At 32.2% G+C, this 26274-nt stretch overlaps 1 protein-coding gene across 3 annotated transcripts in view; it reads left to right on the plus strand.

Annotated features, from left to right (window-relative positions):
* The first annotated feature begins 251 nt into the window (after positions 1–251).
* LOC139503618 (uncharacterized) overlaps positions 252–26274 on the plus strand; it is a 47199-nt gene continuing 21176 nt past the window's right edge. For 2 of the 3 annotated variants that reach the window (XM_071293442.1, XM_071293447.1), the window contains exon 1: positions 18224–18970. In XM_071293442.1, the coding sequence (XP_071149543.1) occupies positions 18669–18970 (302 nt within the window). In that variant the 5' untranslated portion in view covers positions 18224–18668. Of the gene's footprint in view, positions 482–9738; positions 9847–18223; positions 18971–26274 lie in introns of those variants that run through there. The other variant, XM_071293454.1, reaches the window with a different exon arrangement.

Raw genomic sequence — 26274 nt, forward strand, 5'->3', positions numbered from 1 at the left:
ACGAAAACTGAATATTCTAAATGACAGGTGTATTGATTTTTTTCTATGATTGAAAGATACAGGTGTATTCCTATTGTATCCTCTTCGTCCTACTTAGGCGTTGTGTTTTCTTACAATTATCTAATGAACTTCCATACTCCCTAATTCACTGGAATTTCTTAATAACTGGTTTATATTGTAAGTAAGACTATTTGACGAGTGCCATCCATAACTTATATATCTCTCCTGGCATTCTGACAATTTCTCAGGATCCGCATCTTTGGCGAATTAAAACCAATGTAATTATTTGATGTTACTAGGATATCGCAGAACACGGCTCGTTTGCTTTCTGTATTTGCTCACTGCTAAACATTTATTTGCTGGAATGATTTATATTCGTTTAAAGGAATTAATTGAATCTATTTCATAAAGATATATCAGTGGAATTAGAATGTGACTTCTACACTGAACGACAATGAGAAGACATGACCACACAGAAAAGGTAAGTCTAATCACCTGACTTTGGAGAAAGGTAATTTAAGGTGAACATGTACCCAATGTTTGGTTTTGTAATCAATTTCAGTAACCGTTAAATTTGCTGTAATTAATTACAGAGACCACACATGTTCCGGATTTTTGTGTTTATCTTTTACATGGCATTGTAATTCAGTTCAATTAATGAATGAATTGAATATCTGCTATCTGTACATCAATGCTGTATGTTATTGTTAGAGCGACTTAAAATAGAAGCAATGAACCTCAGAATCTGAAGGTCAGATAGTTTATTGTTTGCTATTTTTACTTTAGGCACGTGCGCACTGAAAGGCGATACGTTTATAAGTCCAACTAGAAAGTATGATTTCTTAACAATCAACTTGCAAGAATACTAATTTTAATTATTTCAAATGCCTTATATTTTTTAATAAACTAGATCGACACCATTGCTGTTGCTGTCCCCCCCCCTCTCGGGAATCATTTGTCAGACGACAGATACCACTGCTTGTTCTGTTATTCCACGGGGGAATCATGAACAAGTAAACAGGTACAATATATTGTGTATTTCTCCCCGATAATACCAGTCAGTCGAGTAAATAAGGTAGACAAACACCACTTATGGTGCAGTAATCTCTAATGGTATCAGTAGTCCAAGTGACAGATACTTCATCTGGATTTGTTATTCAATGACAGAATATTTGTTTCAGTAGAAATATACCATTGCTGGTTCTGTTATTCCCCGAGGGATTAATTTTTCCACTAGACATTTACCACCCATCATACAGTTATTTCTGATGGTAACCATTTCCCAGTAGGTAAAATAGACAGATAACATTAATGTGATACTGTCATTTTCCAAGGGAATCATTGTCTAGTTGAGAGATAACACTGCTGAATCTGTTATTCACTGAAAAAACTGGTTCAGTTATCCCCGATGATATCAGTTATCCAATAACAAACTACAACAGTAATAAACAGGTCTTGTTTGCTGTTCGGTGTGAGCCAAGACTCCGTGTTGAAGACTGTACCTATAATGGTTTACTTTTCCAAATTGTGACTTGGGTGGAGAGTTGTCTCATTGACACTCATACCACATCTTCTTATATCTACTTAGAAACAAACACACATATAACATTACAAACTGGAAATAACAAAAATAACGACAGACTTTAGAAACAACCACACACAGCACAACAAATTTAAACAAAAGCAATAACGAACAAGCCTTAAACTCATTTTTTTTTACATTTGTCATGTCGGGGCCTTTTGTAGCTGACTGTTCTATATGAGTTTTGCTCATTGTTAAAGGCGGTACGATGACTTATATTTGTAAATTTATATGATATTTGGTCTCTCGTGGAGAGTTATCTCATTGGCAATCATTTTCTCATTTTCAAAAAACATACAGCACAAGGACTTATATAATAAACTTGTTATTTGCAATTTACCTCATAGTCAAATGTGCAAGTACTTAAAATTGTTTTTTTTCCATATTGAGATTTCTCCACACAAACTACTAATGCCTCTTGTTTGTCTTTTTCAAAGTGAAAATACACTTACCGGGTGCACTTGAGTCAATTTCAACATTGAATAATAATACACTGCTACTATTTTATTGAGTGTATTTTCTATAGTATATTATACTATTTTATTTTATTTTAATACACATGTTACATATCTATTGTCTGTGTATTGTATATTTTATTGTTTATAATAATATTGTTTGTATGCTATATGTCCTCCTGGGGCCCTAATTTGGTCAATAAAAATATGCTATCTATTCTATTCTATTCTATAAAAGATGAACATACAGAAATTATAACATACTGCAACAAGCACCAATTATTATCAGACATTAAATACAAACTCCTTTGTGTTTTAGCTTTTGATTTTGACGTTTGATTGGGGACCTTCCGTTATAAATTTTCCTCGGAGTTCAGTATTTTTGTGATTTTACTTTTTTCTTATACACATCATTACAAACTATAACGAGCAGCAATTACTACAAGGTATTCGGAACAATCTCGCAGACATGATTATAAACTAAATCAATCAGCAAGTACTATCAGACTTTAGAAACTAGTTGCGGACATTATTACAAAAACGTGTAACAAGCAGCAATTACTACTATTTCCAGGCCTAAGAAACAAGATCGCAGATATCATGACAAACAACTATTCCCAACAGGTTGTGGAAAATAAACAAAACAATAACCAGCTTCAACAATGTCTAAATATGAGGCACAACAAAAGTATTACAAACTGACTATGTGCAATGGGCTTTGCTCATTGTTGAAAGCCCTACGGTGACCTATAATTGTTAATTTTTTTGTCATGTTGGTCACTTGTGAAGAGTTGGCAATCATACCACATCTTCTTTGTTATAATGACCTAGGAATAATAACACACACAACAAATTGAACAACAACACCGAACAAGAAGAATGGCTACAACCAACACGATTTAGAAAAAAAAGACAGATAACAAAACGAACGACAACAACCAATATGAGTAGAAAAAACAAACACAGATAACAAAACGAACGACAAAAACCAATACGACGCAGAAATAAAAACAAAGACAACAAAACAAAACAAAACAAAACAAAACAAAACAAAACAAAACAAAACAAACGACAACATCCAACATGACATAGAAAGAAACACACAGATAAAAAAAACCGAACGACAACAACCAACAGGACCTAGAAATAAAAACACAAACAATAAAACAAACTAAAACGACCAACAGTACGTAGAAATAAACACACAGACAACATAAGTAACGACTACTACTAAAACATGATTTTGAAATAAGCACACAGACAACATAAACAACTAAACCAAACAAAAATGACAAACATGACTGATACATAAAAACATAAAAGGCACCACAGACTGTAACCATCAACAGTTACCTAAGGAGACGACGAATAAACATACAACACATAGACAACAAAATGCATGTAACAACAAGGACCGACCAAATAATTCTGGAAAAAAAACCACAAATAATTCATCGCGAACGGCATCAACAAACAATTACTAATGCATTGGAAAGAGCAAAACAACAAACTGCAACAACCAACAATACTAACATATATATGAAAGAAACACAAAAACGTCACAACAACTTGCTAAAACCATCAAGAACCAGCATCTTTTCATTAGACAATTCAACAATTGTCTACACCTACAGTTGAGCACGACTACGACAGGTAATTTGTGAGGGGGCGTCTCAAATATATAGATTGAAAATAATACTATTGATTACTATTGGATTTATTGTTTGAAATTGATTTGATTGGCAATGAAGACAGAGTCCAACTGACATGGATTTTTTTAATTTAGAATGAAGATTAGGGTTATTTTTACGGTACAAAAAAAGAATAAAAAAAAAATATGAAAAAAAACAGCGATCTCTGATCGACTAAAAAGGAATCAAATATAAAAGCGTAGCATAAAGTCAAAATGTGACATCATTAACTAAAATATCAACCGTGTAAAGGCCGTACATTTTTAGGACTTGGTTCAGGCGAACAAAACTTGCGACGGGGTTTTACTATTCTTATTGGGAGAAAAAAACTCACAAAGAATCATAAGTACGTAAAAATAGAAAAGATTATAAATCCGGCAAAGCCTTGTCAAGGAAAAGAGAAACAGAAACAATTTCTGACCCGTTGACAAAAACATAAAATAAAAGATAGCAATGACAGTGTAACATATAAAACCATATATGATACTTGATCAACACGATCAACATTAAAATTCATTGCTAAGCAATTCCCGCTTCTGGTAAGAAACCCAGAGGTGGTTTTTTTTCGAAAACTAGAAAATCATGAGGGACAACGTATCTTGTTTTTTTAGAACACGGGCAATTATATTGGTCGATCAGTTCGTGAGGACTACCATATAATTAAATAAGGGATAACCTAAGTCATTGGACTCCCAACCCCTGATTGGCACTGTCCAAAAAGAATTTGCAATGACAAAGCTCTATAGTAACTAGCGTCTTGAATTATTAATTCCATACGCAGGTATGTTTTGCTTAAGTAATGATACATTGGAACGAGAAATCAATTAAATCCCCTCCCTATTCATAAAGGAATACATCAACTTAAACATGGTATCTTAAATCTTTTGAAAAACACAAACTCGACCGTGTTTACAAGTGTGTGACACACGGACAGATAGTCCAGTAATTATGTTTCATATTTCTCATAAATTCTTAGAAAGTTTTTGCAGAAACACATGTATGTATCGTTATTAGAATGCGACATAATCATAAATGTGAAGAGAAAGCTGATTAGGATGCGGAATTATTGCAGTGTAATTTTTTTAATCAATTCTACGTGAAATGGCGTGTAAATACATATAGAGAAATATATGTTTTTCCTTTTTTTTATATATATATATATTATCTTCGGTAGCTATATACATGTATAACCGCCAAATCGAATTTGTATAGGTTATAATAGTCAGATGTTTTTGTCTTTGAGACGTCCCCTCCATTTTACCTGTAAACTGTAGGTGTCATTAGTCGGTGTCGAAAGTTGTTGAAAAGGTCTAAAATATGGCAAGCCGTTCTCGTCAAAACTATGTTTAAACCATTTTTCGAAAAATTTACACACTGAGAATTACAACAAAGCACACTGAGATTTAAAAACTTCAAAACGCACACTGAGAATTGAAAATTACACACTGAGAATTGAAAATTACACACTGAGAATTAAAAATTACACACTGAGATTTCATAAAGACGCACTGAGATAACAAAAATGAAAAACGCACACTGAGAATTGAAAATTACACACTGAGAATTGAAAATTACACACTGAGATTTCAAAAAGACACACTGAGAATAAATAAACTGAAAACACACACTGAGAATAAATAAACTGAAAACACACACTGAGAATTTGAAATTACACACTGAGAATTTAAAATTACACACTGAGATTTGTGCGCACTTTTTATGCGCACATATCTAATTAGCATACTTAATCTGAATCTATTTCAAGCTTAAAACAACAAGGGGACAGAACTCGTTAGTCCTTCGATTTGGTTCCAAATTATTAATAAAAAAACTTTAGAAATACAAGAACAAGAAAAATACCCACTTACTCTTATTACAAAATATAACCAAATGGTGAAAAACTTTATTAAAATTATAAGAAAACATTGGAACAATCTGCAAATGAATGCAGTGAAATTTTTACTCAAGTGTCTATTATAGCATATAAACGTAACAAAAATATAAAAGATTAACTAGCGAAATCAGGGAAATAGTTGGAAGACAATAAAAGGGACAGTCACACATGTTTTATTACTGGTAGTAATGATCTGAATTATAGGCAACAAACTTATGAATATGAGCGATGTTAAGTCTTGAAATTTATTACGAATGTTGGTTGAAGGAATCGCATTTCATTATAATGACAAGAGTTTTTCAGATCAAGATATTAATCTGTTGAATTATTCATTAGTAATTTGCATATTAATCTCACTGTGTATTTTGAAATCTCAGTGTGTAATTAACAATTCTCAGTGTGTGTTTTTCAATTTATTTCATCTCAGTTTGTCTTTTTAAAATCTCAGTGTGTAATTTTGAATTATCAGTGTGTGTTCTTTATTTCTTTAAATCTCAGTGTGTAATTTCGATTTTTCAGTGTGTTATTTTAGGTTTTTTAAATCTCAGTGTGAATTTTTTTTCTCGAAAAAAGGGTTTAAACATAGTTTTGACGAGAACGGCTTGCCATACTAATAGGTAGATAATTCAACCTGCAGGAAATATAGATCTGAAAAATGACTATAAATTGGAGCAGAAATATTTCTTTGTGCACAGGAGTCCACCTAGTATCTATCAAATGCTTGTTGCACGTTTTCTTTAACGAGCAAATCGCTTGACATATTCCCTACACAAGAAATCACATATAGGGAAAACGGTACTATTTCATTTTCCCAGCATTAGGTTGGCCTTTTGTGTACCCAAGACAGGTGAAGGAAGTCAACTTAGGGGGCTGTGATTGGATGTAAGGGTACAATATATTTTTTAATTTATCTATGAATAACTGCAGTGTGTAAATTTACAATATAAATTTTAAAACCTATTTAAATATTTTCTAGAGAATTATTCGAAGAGGCTTCCAAAATTTCATAAATTTGGTGTAAAATGACGGTGGGCATGGATAACATAAACAAGCTCCGTTGGAAATTTGTCATGATACTATTAGGCTTCAATTTTTAAAATAGAGTAATAAAGTACTAACACCACACATATCTTTTTTATCCAGGTTTTTATTATAAAAACTGGTAAATTTAGAAAATGTTAGTGTTGTCGCCTATTGCAGAATAAATAGTACCGTTTTTTCCCATAACGCACCATCGCACGTGGCTGCGTATTAATACACACCGCGTCCGTCTGTTTTATTTCTGGATAAGAAAAATCAAGTTGCCTATCAAGCCAAAATCAACACTTTCACCTATAATTGTTCACTTTTTATTCCTTGTGACTGATGGAGAGTTGTCTCATTGGCAATCATACCACATCTTATTATTCATACTTAAAGTATGATCAGACAGAAATGCAAATACAAAATAACAAAGTCGAACAACCAAATATAACAAAATTGTCTGAGAAAGAAATATACATAGATCATGATCAACAAATAATGGTCAAAAAATCTGAGACATGGATACAAAGACAGAACAATGTAGTTAAATAACCAACTATAGCAATCATAACTTAGAAATAAACTCAAAAATAGCATAGCAAACTAAAGCAATAACTTATTACCAAAATGGCTGATAAATAAACACAAAACCTTTCACATAAAGCCACAAAATAAAAATAAAACAACCAATGTTATTTTACTGATATGTGGGTAATATGGACAACAACTGGTATACGATGATATGTTGAACAAGTACATACATTTGCTCTGCAATATGTTACCTACGGATAAATCAGAGCATTTCGACATGCACTATTTCTATGCGAGGCCATGGATTGAAGGTCGCCATTCCGACTGGATGTGACTGCGTATTTATATATCCCGCATAGCCAAACAAGCGCCCCTCTTTAAAAGACTATTGTTTCAATGGTGTTACTATACCAAAGACAGCTTTTTGAGAATCTCCAAACAATCTGCTCTCGAGAATTCTTTGAACCAGTAGTGCTTATACTCATCTCGAGGTGTATCATAATAGCCTACACATATAAGGAAGGTAAATCCGAATTCCTGGATAAATAATCATTGATTAACAGATATTATCCAGGACTTCAATAATTATGTTTTTTTCACAGTGTACTTCAACAGGATTGTAAAAATAATTCAGTTATTAGTTTTTCAACCAAGTAAATTGAATGAAGAAGTGTGAATCGAATCTAATCAATTTCTTTGAACAAGGAGCGAGATGTGTTATTTAATTAGTTTCTATTAATAAAGATTTCTATAATTCACACATTATAAAACGTACTATTTGTATTTCTTTCACTTTTGCAGTTCGATAATAGTCTTTTTATGGTTGATAGTAGAATGTTTTTGTCACCAGGGTCACCAGTCGAACGTGCTTTCAGTCTTGGTTGTAAAGTTTATTCAACGCTTCCATTTTATCATTGACGGATGGAATTAGCATTTACCGTTTCCTGAAAATCTGTTATCGTCGTCTTATTTTTATACTAGTGTTGCATAGTCATTCAACCCATGTTGACTTTTCAAAAATGGACTCTACGGACAAAATTGAATGACTCAATATAAAAATAAGACGACAAGGCACTTATTGCAAAACGGGTACCAATCAAACAACCACAGCTCACCACACGGACTTCATTAAAAAGTCCTATCATGCCTTTTTGGACAGGCTTGTAAAACATGTGAAGTGGCTAAACATGTTTGTGACAGCTCTGCCTTTCACAAATCTAGAACAGTGGCGTAAAAGAACAACAATAGATCAAACTTTAAAAAACAGTTCTTTTGTGGTACATTCACCAGGTGGCAACAACAGACACACAGACAAACATCAAAATGACAATGACGGCACAAAGTACTGACATAGCCGACATAAGACTACTAGAATAGTCATAGTATCATGTTATAAATAGACAATATTTTCTTAGCTAAAATACCATCCAGTAACGTACACCTGACCTCCAACATCATTAGCCTGACCTTGCATGCTTCAGATAATTAACAAATAAATTGAGACGATATAATTATAGGATATCGTGTTTGATTTTTCCTTTCCACGGAAAAGCTGTTTCAACTACAATTCCCGTGTGACTTATAATGTCTGTATTGCAGTTTTCATTAAAAGTAGAACAATTGTTGAACACACGGGACACTAAAATATTGTATCAGAAATTGGCACTAGTTTTGGTAACTAACAAAATGACACAATTAACTTCTCTAATTGTCTTGATCATACAATATAGTCTGGTCACGAAAGAAACGGGCGTTCTATGACAACTGACATGTTCATCCAATGAACGATCTATATTTGGTAAAGCTGTTTAAAGGAGAGAAAATAACACAGTTCAATCGTCTGCTGAGGAATGATAAAACTATCAATTAGCCTCGGTTTCATGTATAAATGCATCCTACTCATACGATGATTCATATATACTTAAATTGAATTGGTACATTATTCAAATTGGTCTTATAGTAGTATTGAAAAGTATGCCTATGTGACAATCTTGTGTTATTCGTTGAAATCAAAGACTTGGCTAGCACACAAATTTTAGTTACAATCGGTTTTTCGGTTCTTCTGACAACAAGGAAAACACTGTTTCTTTGAAAATGCCTGTACCAAGTCATGAAAATGGCAGCTTTGTGTTGATTGTTGACTTTTGATTTTATCCGTGTTGTGGACGTCCTCTTTTTTCATTCGCCTGCCAGTTTGGTATCTTTTTTTTTTATATAGTTTTTACACCTGTTCCGCATCGTGTGCGAATTTAAGCCTGTTGTTCGTCTGATGTCTCGATGAATATAAATTTATGTAATTTGTATTCTGTATTACTGTAAGCATCCAGTTTCGAGGTTAAATATAATTCTTTGTGTGTCCATGTGTAGCGTTCTCATTGATTTAAGTGTACCCTACTCCTTCTTTTAATCATATTAAACATTGATGTAAGTGTACCCTACTCCTTCTTTTAATCATATTAAACATTGATGTAAGTGTACCCTACTCCTTCTTTTAATCATATTGGACATTGATGTAAGTGTATCCTACTCCTTCTTTTAATCATATTAAACATTATTTTTCAGAGTCTCCTTCGGCATGAAGGGGTCTTTAGTGGAGACACTAATTATAGATGATTATCCCGAACCAACAGAAGCAGACGAGCCTGGCATCTGTAACTGTTACTTTTACAAGTAGGTACATTTCATTATTAAGTTACTCAATTTCAATAATAAAAAACAATAGTATAAAGACATATCAAGAAACCAGTGGTGTTCGAATCAAAATAGTTCCGCTACCAAATCAATACGAACTATGGCCTGTTTTTCGTATATTTTTTATTGTCACAAGCATATGGTCATCAGACCGTTTGTCGTTTTTATATAGATTAGACTTAATGGTTTACTTTTATGAATTGTTATTTGGATGGAGAATTGTCTCATTGGCACTTACACCACATCTTCCTATATCTAAAAACTGTTGGTTTCCCGTTTTTAAATGGTTTGACACTAGTAATTTTTGGGGCCCTTTATAGCTTGCTGTTCGTTGTGAGCCAATGCTCCATGTTGAAGGCCGTACCTTGACCTATAATGGTTTACTTTATAAATTGTTACTTGGATGGAGAGTTGTCTCATTGGCACTCATACCACATCTCCCTATATCTATTGGATGGAGAGTTGTCTCATTGGCACTCATACCACATCTCCCTATATCTATTGGATGGAGAGTTGTCTCATTGGCACTCATACCACATTTCCCTATATCTATTGGATGGAGAGTTGTCTCATTGGCACTCATACCACATCTCCCTATATCTATTGGATGGAGAGTTGTCTCATTGGCACTCATACCACATCTCCCTATATCTATTGGATGGAGAGTTGTCTCATTGGCACTCACACGACATCTCCCTATATCTATTGGATGGAGAGTTGTCTCATTGGCACTCATACCACATCTCCCTATATCTATTGGATGGAGAGTTGTCTCAATGGCACAGTGACTCATACCACATCTCCCTATATATAAATACTATATGTCAATTTCTTAATCACTCCAAGTCTAAATGAGCTGTAAATAAGCAAAACTTTACAAAGATCTACCATCAAACCCAATAATTTGAAGGACTGTAATTCCAATCAAGGTTATCGACTTGAAATAGGGAGAATTCGGTGCTTTTAATGTTGACTCTTCATTTAGAAGGAGGTAAGCAACAAATATAACGGTCTTGTTATCATAAATAAAATGTCACACATACTAACCATGAAAACAACAACAAATAAACAATTTGTTTCCATTCCGTACTAAGATGCAATCCAAGCAAAGCTATGATGAATGAAAAGTCATTATTTTGATATTATACATTAGTTATGATAATATTCCAACAAGTGTTGCAATAATTACAGATTTTACTCAGATCCCAAAAGACAATAAATCATAGATGATTTTCTCGTCTTTCAAACTTAACGATTTAAGATCATGAACGATGCACGACATATAGAAGGGGAACTCAGATCAAACCAATTGATTAACCATGATGAATTAGATTAGCAACTCTGTGAATTTAGTCATAGTTTTGTACATCAAAAGGCAAACGGATATAATGTTTAATCCATGTTGTGGCAAAAAATTATTATTTTCAATCTACTCAAAAGATTTGAGGGAGTGCTTAGAAAGCTCTTCTTAATTTTAATCTGTTAATTTCGTTAATATGAGGCAGCTCACAGCACGACAAAAAGCAATGATTCAGGCAAACTCATAAATGTTACAATTTATTAAAAAGATCTTATTTGAAAAATAGCTAAAATGCTTTAGTTATGATTTAATGAATTTATAGTCTCGTTGTAAAAGTAAGATCTCTGCATGGGTTCGATAAAACTGAAAATCAGCTGTTAGCAAATTTTATTGCAAGTCTTTTTTATCTTACAAAACTGAAACATGAAAAATGCATGACATAAGGTTTGCTGCTCCCCCCAAAAAATTATATAAAATGGGCAATTTCTGTCATTAAATAGACTTGCATTGTTAAATATTCAGAAATAACAGCAATATAAAAAAAATCCAAAATCTAAAGTAGCAAGTTCACCTGTGCACTCAGTTTAAAGGAAGTGGTCCATGCATGTTTTCACAAATTTCATGCAGGTTTTTACAGATTTCATTCTGGTTTTTACAAATTTCTGTTTTATTAAGCTGGTAGCTAACCAGAATAGTGTCACTCCAACCCGAATGTACTGAAGTTGCGAATGTTTAGTCGTTATATCTCTTACAATTTCTGGGCAGTAGAGATGACAAGTTATATTATATTTAAATTACGTCAGTTTCCTTAATTCCGTGGTCTTAAATGAAAACATCACTGATTTAACTACTACGATTTATAAGTAACTCAAGCACTACGCCTACATCAAATACAGGGACGGTAAATAATCACCTCGGCAAACTTCGGGAAATTTTTTTTAATGAGTCGATTACTTTTACAGTTTTTAGTGTGTACTGATAACATTAAAACACTTTTAGAGAGTGGTCGATATCGTAAGCGTATTAAGTCTAATATTAAAATCTATAAATCTTTTCAAAATGTCAAAACAAAATATAAATAAAAGTAGATTAGGCTTTGGGAATACAAAATGATTGGAATAATCCCACAAGACATTGCCACACAAAAGTTTTCAAAGTCTTAATATAGGCACTAACATGGCAAAAGCTCTGTTCAATTTTCCTTTATTTCAATCTAAGAAATCTGGTTAAATTCTTTTAAACAAAAAAATAAAATCAATCAAGGAAACCCAATTCCTGTCAAAGGTAAAATCTACTTTAAAAATATCGGTTAAATTCAAAATGTTATCTGGTTTATATATTTACACATGACTTTAAGTTGATCTAAGTTCAGCTGATTTTTTAAAAGTTTTCTAGAAAACAAGAAAATTGAAGAATATGTTTTACGAGAGCATTTAATCAAGAAGGTAATTGGGTAGTTACAGATTTAAACAGGTTCGTTTGGTAGATTTAAACATTCATTGATTTTTGTATTGGAAATAGTTTTTTAGTGATAAATAATGAAATAAATGATAGATGGCTCCTGGATTATGTAATTTATCACTTTTATCAATAATGATAAAGGTTTTAATAGGATGATAGTTCTGCAACTTTGCAGTCTTTGAAGGTTTCTTCATGTCTAACATTTCCTCAGACAATTTGTATTTGCATTTTAGTTCTTAGATCCATATACTAGTAATATTTGTTTTGTTCATGTCGTTTCGATCGACATATTTGCAAGAATGATGTTCTAAAGCATCAGACTGCTGGATCATTTGCTTGAGTTGATGTCAGACAGAAAGCAAATACTATAAACAATATATCAAATTTTACTATATTGGAGTGAAATGTCCTTGCTTTTTTATTTGCTATATTGTTAGCAAATAATAACCCCTATACAAAGCGGAAATAATCAGAACATCAGAATGACAAAAAAAAAGTATAAAATCAGGACATTTCAGTATAATATAACTAACATATTAGTTGGGTTTAACATGAGCTATGGGCTCTAACTCTCTGTCAGTGCTCTATATAACACACTTTGACAATAGACCATAGTTAAAACGCTCTGTGACCAAAAATAACTCAATTTCAACAATGAACAATATCCGATGCTATTTGAAAGTGTTAAGAAATTCAAGCACTATATATCAGTCAAATTGGGAACCCACTACAAAGAGAAATAAAATGAAACCTTCACGCTCTCTAAGAAGAAATGTTCAGCATTGCTCACTGTTGAAGCAGGAGCACACAATTGTGGCTGTTATATCACCAGAAGCCAGTTCTGCAACAAAAATGTTAAAGGAAACAAGTAGAACAATCACCGGTCAGAAAGTAAAACCCAATATAGGGAGCAGTATATCAAAAAGTACTGGAAGTTATGTATAACGCCGACGATAAAACGAAAAGTGCAAAACGAAAAAACAAATGAAATAAGTAGACAGTTCATACCAAACATCACATGTATATAGCAATCCGTGACAGCGATGGTGTAACGAAGTTTTCTGTAGCTTTTGGCATTGGTGATCGAAGATTCACATGTATATATTATTTTCTCCTCATATAAACTAGAAATTGATTGGAGACCCAAACGTTGAATAACTGCATGCGCAACAAAACAAACGTTACCAAAAGAAAAGCTTCAGTATGTGTTAATGATACAAGTCTTTTAATAAATATTCCAAGGTTACCTGTCGTAAGACAATATTTTCCCTACAAAATGTGTCCTCTCCTATAAGGAGTCGTATGTTTCTCCCATTTCAACGGATCCAGCTTCCTTTAAATACGTAAAAATCAAAGTATTGTCTAAAAACTTACTAAGACAAACATTAATTGATCTTACACTAAGAACTGTATGATGGAGGGAATGACATGTATTATCAACAGTATCTTATTTTTGTAATATTCGGTTGTAAAACATGTCTATTTTATAATAAAATGTAATCCTGCTTTGTTCTAGACCGAGATTTTTAACGGTTGACCATAAACTGAAGAAGACAATTTATCTCACGCGGTGAAAATATTGTCTTTACATTCTTTGCTTTTAATATTACCCAAGCATGCACTGCTTGTTAAGCGCGAAAGTTTCAAATAACAGTTTTAACGTTTTTATTTCACTAGATCGCAGATCGAAACCATGATCTTTTGCACTTTTGACAATCATGTTTTAAAGAGCATTCGAGGTTGATGATTAATAAGTTTAATGACCAGTATTTATTAAAAAATAAAGCCCAGCTAAACGAATTTTGTGAACAAAATATATTCGAAATTCTTATCAAAGAAGGAAGAAAATATTCATAAACTAACGCATTTTTCTCTTCATTTATACACATTGTTTAAATAAATTTACGTTCAATATCTGTGTTGCTACAACTTGATTATAATTCAGAAAGTTTTTACATGCTGTTTCAATCATTATCACACTGAATAGAAAAGATAGATGATATTTCTTTGTTCTTTAACAGCAACGCACATTTTTTGCATTTTTTATTAAAGAGGGTTATTTTTTTTCTAGAAAAACACACGTGAAAACTTATTAATAGTTTCGTTAATCTGAATGACTGACAAGGTTTGCAAGTTGTATATAAAAGTTAGATAATTATTTATTTATAACTTCTCTATTGGAATTTAACATCAAATTTAAAACAAAGTACCTGATGAAAAGGTTAACTTGCGTTATTATATTGTCTTACGTAGACATTGCTGTTGCATTTCTACCAAAACTTTTTTATAACTTTTCTAAATGATTTTGAAGACTCAATTTTGAAGTATACACATCTAGAGATAGCAAATATTCTTGCTAAAACAAATTGAAATATTATGTGATCACCGATCTTTTATCGTATATATAATGTGATCAGCGATCTTTTATCGTATATATAATGTGATCAGCGATCTTTTATCGTATATATAATTGTTTTATCGTATATATAATTGTTTTATCGTATATATAATTGAGAACTATATCTTCTTTAGCTGTAAAGATCTATTGTCAGAAGAATTCTTAAAATCGAAGATGAATCTACAACAGAATTCAATTAGTAAAATTGAATTTGTGCATATTTCGATTAGTTAATAGCAGTTAGTAAACTGTTTTGTTTTTTGTGTTCACGCAGGGAGAACAAGTGGCGTTACATCTGCAATGAGAATGTATACATTTCAGGAGATAAAGCTTGCAGAAAAACAGGTGAAATCGTAGTGAAAATGTATATAACACTCCAAAAAAATCCTCTTTACACATACGTCTACACTATCAACACTTTACAATGACTGTGAATCTACACAATCAAGGGAAAGTGCAGAACTTAAAATAAACCCAGTAAATACATTACAGAGATCAACCAACAGAAGTCCCTTTCCCCGTACTATTATATGTACGGTATTAAAACATTTGACTTTCAACCTTTTCACAATATTTCTCGTCAAATCTTATAGCCTAATTAAAAGAGCAATTTCAGTTTTGTTTTACCAATAATGACAAACACCTACGTTGATAGAAATACTATAGTATCCATAAGCCTTTTTTATTCCGTCTTATTTTACCATAAAGAGGCCAAAGAGGTTAGAGGATTTTACTGTAAATTGTGTTTTCTAGAAAATCTTTCCCATAAATTTTCTGTGCGACTGATATGTTAATTCTGTTTTGAAATGTCTTTTTGCCGCATTATTTATCGGGCAGCCCAACTTTCCCTTTAATGCATATAGGTCATTCAAGTTGTTGTATGCTTTAAGATTTGCCTGTTCTTTTTTGTTACAAAACTGAGCTGTCGACGTTTTTCAATATTTTCTTTACTTTTTACAAAAACGAATTCTGTGATCAAAGTATGTTTCGTTTATCATGAATCGAAAATTTAAAGGGCATGCATGCAATGTTTGTAGAGAAAATTCACACGAAAGAATTTCGAGAAATGAAATTATTCATTTTAAAGGGTATGTACGACACGTGCATCCAATAAATTCATACTAAATTGCAGGATTTTCTTAATTACGTTATCTCTTGAAGTATAAAAGTTACATGAATGTGCAAGTGCACTTCTATTTGCCTGTACATTTGAATGAAAAACCAAGAGAACGTCAATCTATATATATACATTAATGTAATTTTATATGATTTGATTATCAACGAGTGTGGTTCCTTCTTAAAGCTTCAGTAGTCGAAAGGTAAATATTATTAAGAATAAAAATGATAATCAGTGCTCTGATCAGAATCCTAATGAGTACTCGTCGATGTGTTTCGTACAAAATCTTCAAGTTTCCACCTGTTTTCTTTTACTAAAAATGAGTTATTGTTGTATGACTTAAACGGTTTACCTGTTGCTTATATCTTCCACTTCAAATACAAAACCATATTGACATTTTGCTTTTAAGCTTTTTTCTGTAAATTCCTTTTTAACTATTTAATTCCTATCTATATTGAATGTTTGTTTTCAAAACATTTGAATACTATGTAAGTATATCAAATTAACGTTTTGGCAGACGTTTCCACTTTGGCACGTGCGTTTAAGAGTTTTTTTGCCAAATAATTGTTTACGATTTTAACATTGGAAGGCAAGTTTCCAGTACTTTGAAAGCATGCCACAGTGCAAGGGGCTGCTATTATCACTTATTAGTGTAATATTATTATACATTCCGTTCTGAATGAAATACCTTGATTGTTTGGTACGCTGATTAAATTTATTTTCTAGTTCAAATGGGTTAAGCACATCAGCAAAATAACAACTCAACTGTTTGTATTTTATCTGTTCTCATCTAAATGAAAAGGATTTCTTTTAACAGAAGTATGTTTAACTGCATTTACAAATAATTAATTAGTAGAAAGTGATTGTTTTAAAGATGAATTCACCTGTTAAGTTGGCTGATGTCTGACATTATGGAAATAAATCAGACGAAAAACGTACATGCACTCTATTTCATTCTTTATTGAAACATTAAGTCTTCAAATAGGATATTTCAAAAGCATGTTTCCGTTTTGGTGCATAATATTACCTGATGCAATTTTAATATTAATATTTTGTATTCTTTAATGCATCCAAATTACAATTGCAAGTTGTTCCTTAACTGTCGTCCTGTACTGTACACATGTTCTCGGGTTCCATTATAACTATATAAATAAAGTCAACATGTTCAAACCATGAAAGTACATACTTATAAGGCTATATATAATATATATATGTGACCTAAAGCAGCTTAACAATCGTAACTAGTTGGGGATTACTTCTAGATAAATACTCAAAATTGTACTAAAATCTATAAAATTACAATTTTAAATCACCTTTAAGCATTTACATAATTTGATAATGTTACGAAATATAATAAATATATTACGTTTTAAGTCACCCTGAAATGAGAATAGGTAAGTGGTTTATCCTTTCTAATCTGAACCCCTATTTACCGTTTCATAATTGGTCTTCAAATCACGTTCCTCTTCTTTTAGAGTGATCATAATAAATAGCAGCAAAACAGCTCGGTGAATGAAAATCGATATCACTATTCTAAAAATAAAGGGGGAGGGCGGTGCAAACAAGAATACAAAATGTTGATTTACTTGGAAATTCTTATGCTATAATTACATTATGTACGTTCAAGACTGATCGAATCTGTTCCGTATTAATATTGTACTCCTCCTTAAACACTGGTCAAGTCTTTCTCGCCTTGCTTAGGTTCTGGAAACTAATTTGATCTATAATAACCATAGATTTATCGACAATTGATCATCAATATTACTTCTGTGTAAACTTTATTTCATACGATGATACATACCAACAAATAAACGCTAGACATACAATATGTGAACATTGGTGTGATTAAACACGACATTGTTGTCAATATTGTTGTAGTAAGATACATGCTTGGATTAAACGAGTAGATGTGTTTGTACACCGAGATACCGTCACACCAATATGTCGTCACACTGTCAATCAGTGTTTTACTGCAGTTAATACATATTCATGCATATTTGTGGTGCATTCCACAGGTGAGTGGACATGATCGATGTTGCTATGCATATCTGGTATTTGCCGACTACTTTAGACAGATAGGGAGTCTGAAATGAACAAATGGAGACAAACATTAATTACTATGCAAATGTATTGGTGATATTGACTTTTTAGCGATCTTTAAGAGAATTGAAAATACGATTTGAGTCAGCTTACCCCATTATGATTGTAATGATACTGTGAAGGTCGCAGTAACATAAACGCAACAGGATACAATTTAATCAAACACGCACTCATTATCTTAAAATTAACCATTTGAAGAGAAGTTCACATGTATTTAAAGTCTTAGTGACTTCATGCTGTAAAATTTAAATACATATATCTAGGTATGATGTCGCTCCTGGCTATGTAGTAAAAGTCATTGGTTGTATCGACATTTTATTCGATGGTTTAATGCAGTATAATGGACCTAAACATAGAAGGATGAAATATTGAGCGGAATTATTAATTTTCAATGCATTTGTTTGATAAGAGTGTTCATTCATAAAATGTCGATATCAGAAGCAGACGACTGTAGTCATGACGAGGCCGCAAAACTTGTTTTAGAAAATTCTAATAGTGATGAAAAAATTAATCGTAAAAAGAAAAAGGAACGAAAATCCGTTCGAATAAGTGATGATGAAATAACGTTCTACCCCTCAGATAGTGGATACATTACAAGTAAAGGGGAAAATACAAATTTGTTAGACGATTGGTCTGAGGAGGGGTGCAATAGTATAATAACAGTTGATGAATGGACAGAGGAAGTGTTCCGGACTGACAATGTTCTCAAGGATATAACTGTTCCTAGGTGAGTCTTCACACTCAATTTATTGAATCACAAAAACATAGAGTTGAACTTGGCAATAAGGGAAAACGGAAAATATTGGCTGTATATGTGTTCAGGTTTAGGGAAAACTACCCTCAACAAACCTATAATATTGAAAATTCATTGAAAAATTATGAAAATACTTTGCATTTATTATCATAAATAGCATTTTTTGTCGAAAATAGTTTATTTAAATGTCCTATATCGTTTATATAGAGAGATATGTTTATGAATACCTGTTTCACCTGTTCGTTTGTTGACACAGAACTTATAACAAAAACCAATGTGGTATTACTTTATGACTAAATCAAACAACTAGCTTCCGGCAAAACAAAACATAAAAGTTGGCAATAAAGTAGAAAACAAATGCATATATAACTGATAAATGCCCCATTTTCAGTGTGTCTTGAATTCTTAAAAGCACACCTTATAAATATATTGACTTGATTATATTTCATTTGATAACTATTTGTTATTGAAAACGGACACCGTATAGAAATGACGAAATAAGTCTTACACAAATATATCATTTAGTAAAATCTTTAAACTTCAATTGAAATAAATATAGATTTTATTATTTGATTGAATTGTTAATTTTAAAATTTTATTTTCAACGTGTAATGCATCAATAAACGAGAGGTGAGCCATAAAGTTATATGTATCCGCCCAGAGCTGTATATATATATTTCTGTAATGAGTGTACACACATGTAATCTTCTGCATTTCTATATTAGTCACTTTAACTCTTCCTTGGTGAAAATAAAATCTACTAACCAAATAGTGGGTTATGATGAATAATAAACGGCTTTGTATTAAAGAGTCTCTTTAGTATAATTAACGTCTCTAATATTACGTAATTATAGAAAGTGCTGTGTATGCATAAATTATGCTTCATAAACTATTCTATTGACGGTGATAGTTAAAAAAATGAAACATATTAAATGGATATTTGGAATATTATGTTCAGGAAGACATTAATAGACATGGAATTGATTAACTGTCAGTAAACATGACCTGTTGTCTCGTGAACATCAACCTCAAGTTTACAACTTCAACATGTTCCTTATAGAGAACTGTTTTATATAAGTAGCTAGGAGTCTTCAGACATAATAATTGATTTTCTCGAAAAGATGCTGTTAATATCAAGGCTGACAATGTTTTGCTGTCGTTTTCAAATTAATGCAGTCATCTCTTAGTCTTCAATCTTTTCATAAGGTAATTTGTTCTCTGACATTTGTTAACTTTGTATAATGCTTTCAGCAAACTGTATTTGGGGACTATTGAATTACAAGTTATATATTTGAAACACTTTCAGAGAAGTTGTTTATATTCTTTTGAATTGAAGTCACATAGTATCAAATCATGTATCCAGTGATTTGTTTTGTTCTTGAGTTGCAGAAAGACTTCCATTGAAATAAAAGGAGTAGGTCCGATTTTGGCCTCAAATTTCAGGTTCATCTGACGAAAGATTTTTACCACTTTTTAAACACTAAAGTGTCTATTTTATTTGAATTAATTAGTTTATGGGAAAGATTTTAACTGATTTAGTCATTAAAAACGATCCGATTCAAGCCAAATATGAAAAGTCTACCAAATATGCCTAAAAATGTCACTTTTCAGATGGTTTTGGGAAAAAATGGAAGTGGCCGCATCCGTGTTCATCCTCAACCTTTATATATGTTATGTATTATCATCAAATACAACTTACATATATTATTTTATTTAAAAGGATGAACACGAATGCGGCCACTTTCGTTTTACACGAAACCCATCTAAAATTTAACTAAAATGCTAGAATTGTGAAGATTTCAGTAATTTAGCATGACTTAATGGTGCTAGTACCGGATATATGTGAATTGTATTGTCAAAAAGTAGCAGAAGCATTCTACTGTGCAATAAATAACTAAAAGTTTACATTTTAACAATTTTGTAAAACTGCTATATTTTTGGGCCAAAAAGGGGTCTTACTGAACCTACTCCTTTGTGGTTGACCTATAACTGTTGACTACCCTGACCTCTAGTGTTTTGTTAATAGTTGTCTAAATTGTCTCATTGGCAATCATATGACATCTCATTCATGTTTCTAAACAGACAGATGAAAGATTCCGTGTTCATAGATGCGACACAATATTCTTTTATAACTTGAAAGTTTATAAGCTATTTAAAAGTGTATCAACAAAACAATTGCATTGAATATATTTTTAATCCAATATAATCGTGTCTAGACTATGAAATACCAAGAGAGAACAAAGCAGTATTCTGGTCAATCAGATACAAGAATAAATAGATGTACCGTGCATTGTGTGTTATCTAAATTGGCCGGTATGCTGTGGATAAGACTTTCCTGTTTAGTCTACATCTAAAAATACAAAATGCAAATATCAGATTCCAGATGTCTTTAGTATTTTCTTCTGTAGATATAATATTATATTATTAATCGAATATTTTTAAGGGTTTATGATTCGTTAAAACATGATCATATTTACACTTGTATTTACTCAGTGTGCATGCCTTTGTTTGAGTTTAATACAATGCTATACCGGTATAGGCTTATAGCAGCATATTAACCTCGAACTTCGAACCAAGTCAATATGCCTCTAGCAGGTACTTGAATATTACTAACTTTAAAAACAATACTGAAGAACTATACAGGTTAGCAGAGTGATATCTTGTGAAGGTGTTATTCTAAGTACAGATTTGGTAACCCTTTACGTTTATCATAAACGTTCTGCAATGTCTTTGAACGTTGCATGTCCGTTGTGTAGTTCGGTTTTTATTATCAAGTTGGATCTTCTGACACTGGCAAAAAAATAAAATATAGATTTCATGTTGAAAATATGGTCAATGTAAAAGAGGGTATCTTCTCTAACAACAGTTTCTATTATTCCTTATAAATGGGTTACCAGACGAGAACTACTAATAGAATATGTTCATAAATGACTTGACAGTCTAAACGGATATGTACTCGACTTTATTATAAAAAGTATAATGACAAAAATACAAAACAAGAATACAAAATATTACAAGCACACAATAACACATTGTCTGCATGTCAAGTAGATGATGAACAAAAATGAGGGGGGGGGGGGATAGTCTTAGATGCATGATTTTTGTATTTGTTGTTATTGAATTAGCTTTGAATTAGCTGCCAGTAACTGTGAGCATTCTCATATCTGTATACTTAGTATCTTTTTGTTGTTGGGATGTAGAAGTACCCGACCACGTCCACTCTGTGTTTTTGTTAGATGTATTTCTCTTTGTATCCATCTGACGAGTTAGGCTTTTTTAAACTGATTTTTATAGATCGTTCTTATGTTGTACTGTTACACCACTGTCATAGGTTATGGTGAGGATTGGGATCCTGCTGACATGTTTAACCCTGCCACATTAAGTATGCATGTCCGAAGTCAGGAGCCTCTAATTTAGTGGTTGTCGTTTGTTTAAATGTGTTACGTATATATATGATTTTCGTTCATTTTTGTACATTAGTTATGCTGTTAGTTTTTCGTTTGAATTGTTTTTAACATTTGTCATTTCGTGGCCTATTATAGTTAACTATAGGTTTTGGGCTTTGCTAACTATTTAAGGCCATACAGTGACCTATAGTTGTTAATTTCTGTGTCATTTGGTCACTTATGAAGAGTTGTCTCATTATACTCATATACCATATTTTTTTATAAACAGTAAAGGTTAATAATTTGATACTGAAGTCTGGTTCCTTAAAACAAAATTCCACGCCAAAATGATATAATGGAGAGAAAAAACAGTAAAGGTAAATTATTTGATACTAAAGTCCGGTTACTTAAAACTAAATTAAAAACACTGTTGAAACAAACCATGATCACATTTTTTTTAATTATTTGACCAGTAGAAGATAGAAGAATATCAGGACGACCAGCTTTTTATGAAAATGAATTTCTTATTGAATATATATTCAGCCTATTGCTAATTTCATACAAGAAAACAATCCTTGCATGTTGCCTGCAAATTATAAGTGATAATAACATTAAAAAAAAGTAATAGAAATTTCACCCTCAAACGCATCTATCCACACAGTATTTTTTAAGGGATATCTTAAGAGAGAAAAACTAGCAACTACTGTTTACATCTTTCGACGACCGTGTGCCTAGCATGTAGATAAATGCTTAGTATACTACACAAATTTTGGCTTCTTTTCTCTGTGGAAAAATACTTTATAAGAGTGGTTTTGGAAAATGTATTTGTCTTAAGTGACACCTCTATTTGAACCATCATGTCACATTTATTGTATTCAATTCTAATACATTCGTAAACAATTGATTAGTAGAGTAAATATTTAAATGGTTGCGTCAATATTTTGATAATTAAATTAATATTAATGTATTAAATTGATTATTTTGGGGTTAAAACCTCGGTGACAGCTAAAATGTGTTACGTTATAGAAATAAATTGATAAATGTATATAGATACAGCTTACAGCTATACATGAAGTTAAAGCACTCGCCTATGTGCAAAGATGTTTTGAAAAAGAAAGTTTATGAAGTTAGTGCAGCGTTTAGTCGCAAATAAAAAGCTCTTATATTTAAATATATCCCCCCCTCCCCCAGTTTATATGATCCGTTCATCCTACTTTGACTCTTTAAATTCAAGAGTATCCTAAATTGAGATAAGTTATATGGCCTTCGAAATACCGTTGCGATCCCTAAAATCACTGAAGAGACATTTATTGTCGAAATCCGGATCTGGTGTACACAAAAAAAAATTGCACCTTATGTTTGTGATATAACATCTTTGCTGCAAGTTTATTGTTTTTTCTGTTTAGTATAAAATTCATATTAAGATCCATTTTGTCACATCTTGTGATTAATTTATTTGGCAATCGCCAATAGCAGTCAGCAGGGTTTAAGGACATCAGTTGTTCGACCTGTTAGTCAAATGCGTTTTGTTAAAATATACTTTTTCACTTTTTTGGTCTTTTAGAAAATGTTGTTTGTGCTGTATTTAGACCCTTCTACAACGAAATTAGTTTTACATGCACACGTATAAAATTGCGGTTTTTGTCCAACGCAATCATAGGTTTGAACGTAGTTTTCAATTTAGACTTACAATATATATATATAATATAAAACATCTGAAAAGTAGTCAACGATTTTCCCCACGAGGGCGCTGGATCGTTACGAGTAACGATATATGTACACAATAAATAAATTATATAAACGCCTAAAAAAGTGTACACAACAACTCCAAATACAAAAAAAGGTAACTATAAATGTAATCATTTATAAATATTTCGGATAACAGATATCCTTCCTCAGTGAGATTCTGATGTTAAAATAAAAAAGTCAAACCGAACATCAGTTAGGACGCTTGCACCATTCTAAAAATTAGTTATACTTATAGCGTTGGCAAATGAAAGAAAACATGCATTTTTAAGTTGTCTAGCTGTTTCAAAGTTACTCGAATTTCAGATTATTTATTTCATTTCTTTGTCCGTTGCTTCTTTGTAATTTGTTGATTTTATATAAGAACACCGTATATATATTCGTATATATTGTCCTTCCATGTAGAGATGCCTAGAATTTATATCGACATCGAGCAAAGATTTCTGGTCAAACCAGAGCGTTAAAGGAATAGCTAAATCAAATTTCAGTTTTGTCGAGCCTGCAACTTTTGTTGCAGAAAGCTCGACAACTATAGGGATAGTGATCCTGCGGCGGCGGCGTTAGCTAACTTCTTAAAAGCTTTATATTTTAGAAGTTAGAAGACCTGTATGCTTCATACTTTGTATATAGATGCTTCATGTTACGAACTTTCCGTCAGTCACATGTCCAATGTCCTTGACCTCATTTTCATGGTTCAGTGACTACTTGAAAAAAAAATTAAGATTTTTTGTAATGTTAATTTTTCTCTTATTATAAGTAATTGGATAACTATATTTGGTATGTGCGTACCTTGCAAGGTCCTCATGCCCGTCAGACAGTTTTCACTTGACCTCGACCTCATTTCATGGATCAGTGAACAAGGTTAAGTTTTGGTGGTCAAGTCCATATCTCAGATACTATAAGCAATAGGGCTAGTATATTTGGTGTATGGAAGGACTGTAAGGTGTACATGTCCAACTGGCATGTGTCATTTGACCTTGACCTCATTTTCATGGTTCAGTGGTTATAGTTAAGTTTTTGTGTTTTGGTCTGTTTTTCTTATACTTTATGCAATAGGTCTTCTATATTTGGTGCATGGAATGAGTGTAAGGTGTACATGTCTAACTGACAGGTGTCATCTGACCTTGACCTCATTTTCATGGTTCAGTGGTCAAAGTTAAGTTTTTGAATTTTGGTCTATTTTTCAAATACTTTATGCATTAGGTCAACTATATTTGGTGTATGGAAATATTTTATGATCTATATGTCTGTTACGCAGGTTTTATTTGACCTTGACCTCATTTTCACGGTCCATTGCTAAGTGTTAAGTGTTTGTGCTTTGGTCTGTTTTTCTTAATTTATAAGCAATAAGTAAACTATATTTGTTGTATTGAAGAACTGTTAGCTGTACATGTCTGCCTGGCATGGTTCATCTGACCTTGACCTCATTTTCATGGTTCATTGATGAATGTTTTGTTTTCTTGGTTAATGTTGAGTTTATGTGACAGTTGTAATAAAGCTTTATATTTAGGTCTATCAACATAATATCAATGATTAGTAAAGAAGGCGAGACATTTCAGCGTGTGCACTCTAGTTATTCCATATGTATCTCCCATGACCTTTGATTTTTGTTCGTTATGTGATCTTATATTATGTACTTTTACTCTGCATATGACTCTTCATTGCTCAGAGGTAGTGTTACAACATGTAGAATTTCCGCTCAAAAAGATGCTATGGGCTTAAACTTCTAGTAAGGTGCAAGCTTTTGTTCCTATAATCATAGACTTAATTTGACTTTTAAAGTGAAGAAAACGCTAGTGTAAGCTCTAAAGAAAAATCCGGGTTAAATGCTAAGTTCGACAGTTTAACAACGGTCTTCATTGGAATTAGCAAAACACAATTTAAAAGGAACACTTCGATTAAAGGGGAAAATAAGAAAATATCGCTCGGTTCTTGAAAACAATTCTATACGACAAGACTACAGACAAAATGATCAAGTTCGTAGTCTAGATGACAAATTACTACATCACCATTACAATTAACAAGGAGATGGTCCGAAGCAACATTTCGGGGTTTAAAGTCAAGTTCTGTAAAGCAAAACTGCATTCTAAAAGGTCAAATTATACACGAAAACTACGGTTTAAAGAGCTCCACTTCTATACTGTA

This window comes from Mytilus edulis, chromosome 1, assembly GCF_963676685.1.
Source record: "Mytilus edulis chromosome 1, xbMytEdul2.2, whole genome shotgun sequence".
NCBI lineage: Eukaryota > Metazoa > Mollusca > Bivalvia > Mytilida > Mytilidae > Mytilus > Mytilus edulis.